General features: G+C 42.1%; 1 protein-coding gene across 1 annotated transcript in view; it reads right to left on the reverse strand.

The window, feature by feature from the left end:
• Nucleotides 1–9,147: 9,147 nt before the first annotated feature.
• TEKT3 (tektin 3) overlaps nucleotides 9,148–12,562 on the reverse strand; it is a 39,378-nt gene continuing 35,963 nt past the window's right edge. The window contains exon 8 of the mRNA XM_005582943.4: nucleotides 9,148–9,484. Within this exon, the coding sequence (XP_005583000.3) occupies nucleotides 9,268–9,484 (217 nt within the window). The 3' untranslated portion in view covers nucleotides 9,148–9,267. The remainder of the gene's footprint in view (nucleotides 9,485–12,562) is intronic.

A 12,562-nucleotide genomic window follows, 5' to 3' on the forward strand; every position in this document is an offset into this window, starting at 1 on the left:
TTTTAAGCTTCTTAATCGATGTAAGAAATCGAGCAGTCAGTCAAAAAGGCAAAGGGAACTGCATGGTATTTAGCTCAGGCAAAGAGATTGGGAGGCAATGTATAAGAGATTATAGCTTATCCCAACGAGAAGATACTATCAGATGACTGCCGGACCTCCAATTTCCCCGGATCCTCTTCAATGTATTTCTATAATGTGTTACTTTTACCAACCGCCTTGGCTGGATTTGGCATTACCAGCCATACCCTTAGTATGGAGTGCAGTGCAGCGATCCCGGCTCACTGCAAGCTCTGCCTCGCTGATTCACGCCATTCTTCTGTCTCAGCCTCCAGAGTAGCTACGACTACAGGCGCTGGATTTGGCATTACCAGCCATACCCTTAGTTCCTGGAGGGCGATGCCTATGTCCATCTTTTCATTCTTCACAGCACAACCACAGTGCTCCTGTAGGACTTGAGATTCGTGTCACTTCTTGCCTTAAAACCCTCCAAAGGGTTCCAGATCCCACTCGCACACCCAGGATTGACTACATAATTTGAGGTGCCCGGTGCAAAATGGATATGCAGGGCTCTTTGTTCAAAAATTATTAAGAATTTCAAGATGGACTGGGCACGGTGGCTCATGCCTGTAATCCCAGCACTTTGGGAGGCCAGGGCAGGTGGACCACCTAAGGTTAGGAGTTTGAGACCAGCCCGGCCAACGTGGCGAAATTCCATCTCTGCTAAAAATACAGACATTAGTCAGTGTGGTGGCACGTGCCTGTAATTCCAGCTACTCAGGAGGTTGAGGCAGGAGAATCGCTGGAACCCAAGAGCAGGAGGTTGTGGTGAGCCGAGATCGCGCCACTACACTCCAGCCTGAGCAACAGAGCTAGTCTCCATCACAAAAATAAATAAATAAATACATAGAATTTCAAGATGGTGAGAATAAAGCACTAAACTGAGCATAGACCCTTCTGAGTCTCACACCAGTGAAGCTGGCTCTGCCCATATGTAACTCCTATAGATAGCTACGCAAATTTTCAGGGTCTTGTAATATGTGTTTCTCTCTATCTGGAACAACTATGGGGGCTGTCCCACTGCCATCGTGTTGCATATTGAAACCTCCAAAGGCCCAAACACTCAAATCCTTATAAATTCTCATAATTAACTTAGTTCTTTGTGTGATTATTGGTTGCCAATCTAATCCACTGACTGTAAGCTCCATGAGGACAGACACCATTTCTGTCTTGTTCATCATATTATTTCCATGGTCGCATAAAGCACTAGCACATAGAGGGTATTCAGTAAAAATGTGTTTATTGAGTCCATGAATAAATGAATGAATCGCAATTTTCTATATACCATCTCTTCAAAGGATTGGCAGGGGGGACAAGAGGAGGATGACTCTGGAGGTGAGCATACCACAATTCTCAGTCCGAATGCGGTATCCAGCCTAGTGTCACTCAGAACATCTGATTCAACCAGCCCGAGAGCAGGGAGACAGTAAATTCAAAGCTTTATGTATTATTGGACCATCCTGTTGTTCCTGCTGGGTCTCAGTGTATTCTTCTCACTTGCCACTGAATTTGAGTTGCTTATATATTTTTCAGGGAGTTTTACTGATTACGAAAAAAGACTTCATTAGATTATTCCTCAAAGTCTTGTGGGTTTCTGACCTCTATTTTAAAGACATAGCAATGGCTTCCAAAAGGCCAAGCAACGCAGTCTTTACAACTAAAAACATAAGTGAGTCTCATCTGACTGATAACAGTATTTAGCTGAGGAGAGAGAGGCTATGACTGGGGGGTGGAGGTCAAAAAAGAGTTTAGCCTCATCTGTAATGTTTCATCATCTTAAAGGGATAATATATTTCTATGTTGTCATGTAATTTTTTATGATATTAAGATATAACATATAAGTCATTTGCTATACAGGTAATATGGACAGAAAAAAAGAAAAAAGTATATAAAACTTAATATTATATATTTGCTTCACCATCCTGGCCATAAAAAAATTAAAACTCAAATTCTTAAAAACAAGGATGCTGTAGCCAAAAATATCCATATATATGAACATACAGATATAAACATATAGATATGGTTTAAATGTTAAAATAAGCAGCTGCCTTGATTATATCCATCACATAACTGATGCTACGGAGCTTCTCATTCTTATCATGGGATGGATTTTGTTGACTAGTTTCTCTAGTTGTTTTGATCTCTTCACTGAGCCAGAGTATTTCAGTAATGCCAATCTGGTTATTAAATTTTAATTTGATGTCTCTTCAACTCAAAATTACACTCTAACCACGCAGTCTTCTGTAAAATCATGCAAAGGTAAAGAATCACAAGAGTATGCGCCATCAAGTCCTTCTGTATTATCCATTTGGAATTTGTAGTAAAGCCCATGTCTTTGGCACATGTGCCTCTTCCTCTGTTTGCCCAATTGACAGCTCAAATTTTGTGTTAGAGAATTTCAAGCTTCTTTTATTTTTTATGAATAGAATTAAGCTATGCTATAATGCTGCTTTTGTAGACATGGATGAACATGTATTGCACTATGGGTTAGGTCCTATTTCTTGATTTCTAACAACATATACTTTTAAAGTTAATTTGACAGGTCTAGGTCCCCCAGATGACTCAATCTCCCATTTTCTATTGGACTGTACACTAGTGCCATAAATTAAAACCACATCATGTTACCTGTCCCGACTGGTACATTCTTGCATCTGTGGGCCTCAGTTCATCTCAGGCCCAATGTGGCCACCAACGCTGCAATTTGAAGTATGAATAAAACAAAACTAAGCCCTAGGACTAAACTGGGGCTCCTGCCTCTACTGTTATCCTTATTAAGTTGCTTTGTAAAATAAGCATCTGAAGACATCATAGTATTATTTCAGTCTCTAAGCCAGAGCTTTCTGATTCTTACCAGGGTTTCAATAACCTCAACAGCAGGGTACAGCAGTTCCAGCCACAAAGGGCACATTCCAGAGCAGAATAGAGGCTCCCTCTTTAGTCTGGGCACACGTTCTTCAGGTCTGCTTATTCGAAGGCTGCTCTCTGCTCCCCTAAAACTCCGTATTGTTTCCCCAACCCAGCAGCTGAAGTTCAGCTGCCACTGAGCCTCACTGTTGTTTCTATTATAGTAAAGTGATACCAGGAAAGCTAAATAACCTTCGCTTGTATCTCCTGGCTGGCCGCATAAGCATTTGAGCTTGCCATCCCCACTTTATAGCCTCCGAGGGTTTTAACACTGAAGTGCCTTGGGTTGTTTTGGCTCTCATAGTCTTAGAAATACCTGCACCTCTGGGCTGGCTATTCTGTGCTTAGAGGGCCTTGCTTTGTCCTGTTTCCTAAATAAGTAAAAACTTTTTTTTTTTTGAGACGGGATTTCTCCCTTGTTGCCCAGGCTTGGAGTGCGATGGCACGATCTCCACTCACCACAACCTCCGCCTCCTGGGTTCAAGCGATTCTTCTGCCTCAGCCTCCTGAGTAGGTAGGATCACAGGCATGCACCACCACCCCCAGCTAATTTTGTATTTTTAATAAAGATGGGGTTTCTCCATGTTGGTCAGGCTAGTCAAACTCCCGACCTCAGGTGATCGGCCCGCCTCGGCCTCCCAAAATGTTGGGATTACAGGCGTAAGCCACCATGCCCTACTGAAAACTATTTCATTTTAGCCTGGTATTTCTAGGGATGGGATGTGCTCAATTGCCTAGCCAGCACTACCTGGACTCTGGGGAAGTAAACAGTCTTAATTTCGGAGTAGAAAATGACCATTCACGTTGTAGTCCCTGCATTCAGCTGTTTCTTCTGGTTGGTGCATCAGTTAAGATAGGCTAGGTTATGCTGCAGTAACAACTCCATAGTGTCCATGGCTTACGACTACATGAATATATTTCTTCAACATGTTAAATGGCTGCAGTGGGTCAGCAAGTAAGTTCTGTTTATCTTGGTGGCTCAGGGAATATCTCAAATGTTCTTGGTTGTCATGTCAAAAGGAAGAAAACTTTAGACAGTCTCACATTGGCAATTAAATATGCAAGTCTGAAGTGACTCACATCCCTTCCGCTTGGTCACATGGATCCACTCATCCACAAGAGACTAAGGAGATGGAATGCTGTAAATAGTTTAGTAGTCTAGGCCACTAATGGCTACCAGCATTGGTTTTCAATGACAGAGTTCTGGAAATCAAATAATTGTACCTCACTCAATCTCTTCTAGCATCCTGTTGGCAATACCCATTGACACTGATGCGGGACTAACCTCCATATACCTTTTATCAAATTGTCAGGGAATTGTTTTCTCTATCTGAAAAAACAGAGCACATAGATACTCAGCTCTTATACTTAAATTCTAGTTAAAGGTAGAATCAAAGAAGTTTAAAGCTAAGTCTTGGCAATACTATGGTAAAATTTATTGTACTGATGGTATTGATTATTTATAATAAAATATTACACCTTCATGAATATCTGTTGGGATATTAAAACATTGGCTTTAAAATAATTTTCCTTTAAACACACAACTTTTGAGGATGTCTCATTCATTCTAAACAGCTTAGATGAAGGCACTGTAGGATTACAGCAAAGAGCTTCGGAAGCAAGCTTATCTGAGTTTAACTCCTGACTCTGAAATTTGCCCCTGTTTGGCTTCGGGTTATTTTCCTTCCCTAAGTCTCAATTTTCCCATTTTAGAATATAAATCATTAAATGTATGTACCTTACCCGTGATGTTGAAATAATACACGTGCAGTTCTTCTGCTCAGGAAAAGTTGACTATCATTATCATTACATGTGTCAATCTCAAGATAGGATCAATGACACAGAAGCTGGATCCCACTCATGTTTTAATTTTATACACATTTTCCAAAAGTAAAAATGTCTTAAATACCTCTGTCCTCAGTTCTCATTTCAATAATACAATCATTTTACACATTTTTTGTTGTTGCGGAGAAGAGAACCACTGTCTGGGATTACACTCCTCTCAGAGGCCAACTAATAGTATAGGATGGTAGTTAAGAGCTCACATCCTGGCATCAGCCAAGAAGACTCAGGAGATTGTCATGTTATATGATGGGATCACAGTAAGCACTCCACAAATGTCAGATTTCCTTCCTCTCCAGGAATTTGACTTCTGAGAATCCAGTGAAAACTTTGGTTGTCTATTGTTACATAACAAATTACCTAAGAACTTAGTAGTTTAAGACAACAATCTATTCTTTCTTGAGATTCTGTGGGTTGACTGAGCAGCATTTCTGTCTCACATGGTATCAGCTGGGGCACTAGGAGAGTGGGAAGATCCCAAATGGCCTCACTCCCATGGCTGCCAGTTGGTGCCTGCCTAGCCTGAGAGCTCCTCTAGGGCTGTTGGCTGTGGAGCCTCTCCATGGGCTGCTTAGGCTTCCTCACAGCATGGTGGTCTCAGGCTAGTCAGACTTCTTACATGGCAGCTAGCTTCCAAAAGCAGAAGCTTCCAGGCCTTCTTAAAGCCTAGACCTAGAATTGACACAATGTTACTTCCACTGCACTCTCTTGGTTCAAGTGATCACAGGGTCTGCCTATATTCAAGGAGGGAAGACTTCACAAGGACATGAGTATTTGGAGGCATGGTTATTTTCCCACAGGGGCTGACCAATATCTATGATATCTACCTTAGGGAACTGGGAAATTTGGTTGTCCCTTCCAGCACTGCTGCAAAGCACCAATGTGTTAATCTTTCAGACTGCGCTACACGTGGTGCTCATGAGTGTTGTGTGTGGACCTGGCTTATTATTTTCCTCTCAGATTGCCTGTCCTCCTGTCTCTCCAGGGGCCCCCTGTCTTTGCTATACCCATGAAGAGCACTGGCGTTGAGAGATGAAGACAACCCACTTGTCGCAAATAAATGGGTGGCCCTCAATACAGATACAGATTTTCATTATCAGAAAATGTGCAGGTTTTACTAAAGAGCAGGTTCTTGGGCAAGCAGGGCACCATTTTAATGGAAGTAGGGAAGGCGTTCTTACGTCTGAGTGACTGCAGGGTTAAAATGCCAAAGACAGGAATGTTGAAACTTAGTCCAAAGATTTCACATCACCTTAAAATTAACCTTTACTTTACAGCGAGGGAAAAAAAGTAATTGCAAAATAAAAGTTATTTTGATGGTTCCCACAGCCCTATGCATACACAAGGAGATATTATTTAGAATAGCTATGAAAAGCTCCCCGTTGCCAATAAGCTCCCCCCTCACTCTACCATGAGGCCATCTGAGTTGTTCAGGAGTCATGGTGATATATGTAGGGATCTTGTCTTGCTAAAAGGAAAAAAATGGGCCACAGAAAGGGTCTCTTTCTGGCTCCTAGCAAAATTAGCAAATGGGAAGGTCCTGTAGGAATGAGCCAGAGGTCGCAAGACAGATCCTTCTGATATTGAAAGCCAAGGATCTATCTGAGCTGAGAAAGAATTCAGAGCTGTTTAGAGAGAGGGATGAGGGAACGTATGCAGCCACTTCCCCATTCTAGATTCCCTGCACATGGAACTGTCTTTTTTTTTTTTTTTTTTGAGACACGTCTCATTCTGTAGCCCAGGCTGGAGTGCAGTAGCATGATCACAGCTCACTACAGCCTCAACGTTCTGGTCACAAGTGATTCTCTCACCTCAGGCCCTCAAGTAGCTGGGACCACAGGTGTGTGCCACCATGCCTGGTTAATTCTTTTTATTTTGTAGAGAGATGGTGTCTCCCCATGTTAACCAGGCTGGTCCTGAACTCTTGGCCTCAAGCAATCCTCCTGCCTCAGCCTCCCAAAATGCTGGGAGTATAGGCGTGAGCCACAGCACCCGCTTCATGTGGCACTATCTATTGACCTCTCAGGATCCTTCTCAACTCAGCCTTCCAATTAAACAGTCCCCGTGGTCTAGGGCTGGCCCGCAAGTGAATGGATTCACCATCCCTGGGGAAGAGATTGAGTATTGTTTATTTTCCCCATTAATGCATGAATACTTATCAGACCATATATATTAATATAGAGCTCAGATAATACCATCAGAGCACTCTGCATAGAAGGCCGGTCTTGGCAGTTGGTGCCAATAGTGAATCCAGCCCTGCTGGGAACAGCTTCAGGGCCAGGGCTAGATAGAGGAAGGCTGCAAGGGAAGACTCAGCCACAAAGATGAGCAGCAGCTTCACGTCCTCCTCTGTGCTTTGGGTCAGCCCTGCACACAAAGGGAAGGAATCCGCCCCTGTTTCTGGTGCAAAACAAAAATTATAACCTAAAACCAGACCCCACACTTCAGCTATTTACAGCACGAACTCGGGACTCAAAAGTGCCAGGTGAGGTGTTTATGACAACACTCTCCAGAGACATAAATGGAAATTACTAAAATTATAGCCGACTCGGTTATTTAGGGGCAATTACACACATTTCTAAATCTGAATGATGCTTGGGTAAGTGGAAGCCTTTGACATTCCAGCAGCCCTTCTTAAAGCCACATGATATTAAAGATAGTTTGGGCCTAAATAAATAAAGCCAGATCATGTGCCAGTATTTGTAGTCCTAAGATTCTTAAACAGGACCATGCTTCTGAGCCTTGGAGCTCTTGGGCTTCAGCATTAGAATATTTACCGTCCTGGAGTAGCTGCAGTATTTTAGATGAGAAACCAAATGTTTATTTGTGGAATTTAGTCTTGCCCACGGTTTACCAAAATAACAAAAAAACTTTGCTATGTCTCAATTACATTTCCTTCCCCTCACTGTCTTGTAATGCCAGGAATATATATGCTTCAGTAAAAGGACTATATAAGCATATATTCCTAAAAGCAAAAATACAGTTCATGAAAAAAGTCAGAAAGGTTTTACCCCAGACACATAACAAATAAGAGATATGCTGAATTTAAGTTTATTCCTGCTATTGTCTAAAAGTCGTAACTACCTACATTCGGTTACTCTCATTGCTAAAAATTTTAGTGGCATTTATATACCTTTGTTTCCATTAGAGGCAAAAACAGAACAACTAAACCTACAATTTGATTTCTAAAATGATATACTGAGACCACAGCACAACCCCAATACAAGCTTCTCATCTGGATGTCCGCTTTTCTGGCATTCTGAGATGATTTGTGGAATTGACTAACCAAGGTCTTAAAACACTTTTAAGAAACAGAGAGAGAGAAGGAAATGGAGTTGGGGTTAATGGACAGTGGTTAAGGCAGAGCAAGGAGAACACAAGGATACAGAGAGAAATGCTAATAAGAGAGAGAGACACACACAAGCGTGAGAAATAGGAAAGAAAAGAAAGAAAACGTTGCTCCCCTCCTGGTTCATCTTCCCATTTCCGAGCTCCCAGACCAAAAGGATTCAACACTAGCATGCTTTCTACACCATCGAAACATACATTCCAGATGATTAAATGCCACTTTTAAACACACAAAAGAATTAGAATAAATTATAAATACATTATCTTAGGAAACAGAAATGCTTTCTGAGCATAATTCCAAAGGCATAAATCATACAGAAAACACTGACATATTTTTACTTCTGTACTTTAAAAAGACCATAAACAAAATGTAAAGTAACATATAAAGAATATATAGTCGGCACATAGGACAAAAGTGTTACATATGAAGAAATACGAGGTGCCTGGAGAAGCGGGGCAGGGGGTGTTCAACTCCAGGTTCAGGGACTGGGGGAACTGATGAGTATCTCTGAGCATGGAAATGGCTTTATGAAAGCAATGCTCAAGTAATGAAAGTTTGAATTGGAGAGATGAGAGTGGAACAAAAAGAGACGTGCAGAACACATTAAGAATTATGCATTATGAATCACAGCCAAGCTGGCCCTACCTACTATTGTTCCAAAGGCGCTCTGTATTTCTCTACCTTTGTTTTTGATCAAATTACCCCAACTACCTCATGCCCAATGGCCTTTCCCCTTCTCACTGTGGGTCCTTTAAAGCAAAACTCAGAAACCACTTTCTTCATGATTCCTGACTGCCTCCGAGAGAATAGAGTCCTCCTTTCCAGTCCATTCGGATTACACACACAATGACAAGAATCACACCAGTTATCATTTTTACCTTCTCTACTAGATTGATTATATTTCTTCATATCCTTCCCGTAACCCAGACCCCTAGTAAATAGTAGAAAATTAAGGTTTGGATTCGAACAAAAGGCTTTCTGAGACAGGACGTTGGTACATTTCCATCAGCATAATCCTTTAATAAGTGACTATATTAGCACTCGGTTCAAATGCTGAGACAGTGCTCTGGCTCAGCCTTAACTTAGGGGTATCAAAACCACACCCGGTGGGCTCCCTAGCAGAAGCCGACCAGCCGGAGGGTGTTGGGGTAGCTCTTGCGCATGCTCATGCATTTTTCCTGGTCGATGTACAGGGAATTGGCTTTGACAGCCAGGTCATGCTCGAGGGTGGCTTTGGTGTGGACCAGCGACTGCAGGGTGTCCTCTGCATCCCTCAGGCGCTGCTGCAGGGTCTGGATGGTGTCGTCAACCTCGTGTACCTCGTTAACAAGGCTGCAGCATAAGGGAATCAGCATGGTTAGGTTAGCAGAGGTCACACTTCTGTAGCTTACGCAACTCCAAGTACATCACATTGTAACCAGTGATGCAAAGCTCACGTTTTCTTTACTTTAGGATATATTTATCAGCAAATGAGGGGTGCATGAAATTAATAAAATATAAAGAAATATAAAGAGAATGGTGACAATGAGCCAATGGGAATGTAGACGTCCCAGGAGACAGAAAAGGATTTCATAATTATAGAAAAATATCCAGACCATTTTAAAATCATTATTCTAAGGCAATTCTATGGTTTCACAGAAATTCACAACTGGAAAACAAAGTTAGAGAGGTCTCCAAGCCCAACTTTCTTATTTTACAGACTAGGAAATAGAGCCCGGGGGTTCATATGCTGCCCTCTCCTCGACACAGGGCCCACATGTGTTTGTAAGCTGTACCTGGTTATCCAGAAAGCTAAGAAGGAAATACAGAGCTTCAGTGGCCATAATAAGAAACTGGGTCCCATTTCCTGGCCCCGTTCCGCTCTCAGCCCCTTGAGACAGAAGAGTAGAAGCAGAGACCCGGGAAGACCCATCTCATCATCTGCAGACACATCCTGGAATATGCTTGCAATTTCTCGGACCTCAAGTCCTTCACTCTTGCTGTGCCCCAAGCTCAGAATGCTCTTAACCCATTGTTCATCCCGCTAATTTATCCCCTCCTCAAATCCTAGGTGAACTAACACTTCTTCCGGAAGTCCCTCCCTTAACCCGGAAACCATCTGCTGCCCTGTGTTATGACTTCCAAGAGGACCAAGCCTTTTACAGCACTCAGGGTCTTGTGATTGTCTGCTTGCAGCATCTGCTGTCCTTGCCCAGGGCTGCGTCCACAGCCCCTCCTGCAAAAATACAGGAGTGCAAAAATTACTTATTGGGTGAAGACCAACTTTCATGCCCTCGGTGAAACGGAGGACGTCTTGGGAGGTAGGGAATTGCCCAGAGGTCTGAATCCATGGAATCTACTAAGAAAAAGACCCAGACCCAAGGCAATAAAAAGGAAGGAAAGGCAGGACGGAGCCTGGAGCATTCGCTTCCAAGCCACTTGTAGGTGGCCTAAGAAGAGGAAGGCTCTGGGAAAGGCCCCCACGCGTGCTCATTGAAGCAACAACAGGCCATGCGAACATATCCACGCTGTGCAACGCCTTTCCTCTTACAAGCTCTACTGTCTTCTGCTTTCCAATGGGGAGAGGAAGAATTAAAGCTTAAGTGCCAAAGTTTGGTTTTGTCTGGGGACAGTAAATGCTAAATCTGAGAACTCATCGGAAAGCAAATTTCTTGTTATTGTTTAGGTCGAATTGAATTTAAAAAGAAAGGCTTTTTAAAGATCCCAGGGTATAAAACATCACTAGCAAAGAAACAGATCTTCGACGAGGCTGCTGCAGCTGGCTGGTAATGGGATTTTTGGTAGTGGATTGTTTACAATCACAGGGGGCCTGCCTCTTGCCTCCCACCCTCCCTGGCTTCAACAGGAACCCTGAACCCCAACATAGGAAACAGAGTAGGATGATATACGAGTCTTTACTCCTTTCAGCCAAATACGAGCCTAGTGGAAATTTTATCTGGGAGGGAAGGTTTGAAAATATACATGTCAAAACATTAATGCTAAAATAATAATAATAATAATAATTCAAGAGACGTAGAACGTAGGCAGCTAGAGTATTTGTTTTCACACTGCTGCATGGACACAGCTAGAGAATAACACGCTTCCACTTCCCTCAGCGTTAATTAGAAATATATTGTTCATCATCTTCAAGGCCCTATTTCACTCCCAGTTTCCTTGTTCTTGGCTGATTGCAGAGTTGTTGTGCTGGAGTCACTCTTTCTTTTCTTTTTTTTTTTTGGAATTACAGAACCACAAAACGTCTTGCATTCAAATACAAATAAAGCTACCACAGTTTATATATATATATATATATATATATATATATATATATATATATATATGTTAAAACTAATATATATAAATATATGTGTGGATGGATAGATAGACTATTTAAGTAGAGCAGAGCCTGGTCTGTCTGACCTGCCACCAAAAATGCCAAGAATGTTTAGAATCACTTTTGAAATAACTCGTTTAGACCATTTTTAAATAAAAGTAAAAGTCTTGAAATGAAAACAGCAATTTTTCTCAGTCCCCACTCCCCTGAGTTTATGATCTTTAGTTTTTCTAAATCTAGACCGCCAAAGGGCTGCTTTCAGAATGACCCATTTAAGAAGGAAAGTAATCCCCTCCCCCAGTAATAATCCTAAAGATTTTTGGCAAAGATATTTTAACAAGAAAATTTGACGGAAACAAAAGTAGGTTTTGTTCAAAAGTCAGTGAAGGAGCAGAGGAAATAGACATACTGTGAAGTCGGCAGGAAGTGAAAGAAAAGCAAATTCTGTATAGCCAGGAAAAGGGAAAAAAAAAAAGAGTAAAAATCATTCAGCTCCTGAGGAGAAGCTGTGAATGCCTCATTGTTTGATAATTCTAAAGTCCTCTTAGACCACTACCCAAAACCCATTTTAAAAGCAACCCTGTGTTTGTCTAACAGCAGTATAAACAATTTATTTGTTCCCATCTCCACTTTTGATGACTCTGCAGAGATTTCTGGAGAATGAAACATCAGCTCAGCTTCTCCTAATAACATTTACATAAAGTCAAAACTGGTGATCTAATCCTAATAGGCCAAGTGGGTGTGCACTCACTGCTGGGTTCTTCTAAAGCAGAGAGGTGCCTCCAGCTGGCTGTCTAGGGACCCATCTAGTCTCTGGAGTGGAGAGCTGCTTATCCTGAATAACGAGCTGTGCATGAAGAGGGGCTCTATGGAACCCACTTTGAAAAATATGCAGCCTGAGTGACCTCCTCTGTGGCTATGGCCTAGATAACAGCTCCACCAGGAGAAATGCAGCTCATCCTGGAAATGAAGATCATGTGCGTACAACCTAAAGCACGCTTCACGGCACTCAACACAGACAACATGCGTGCTACATACGTAAGGTGTTTTGTCATAACGATCTCCTCTGTGACCCTCAGTTTCATCCTCTGTGTGAG

The sequence above is a fragment of the Macaca fascicularis genome, chromosome 16 (genome assembly GCF_037993035.2).
Source record: "Macaca fascicularis isolate 582-1 chromosome 16, T2T-MFA8v1.1".
NCBI classification, from domain to species: Eukaryota; Metazoa; Chordata; class Mammalia; order Primates; family Cercopithecidae; genus Macaca; species Macaca fascicularis.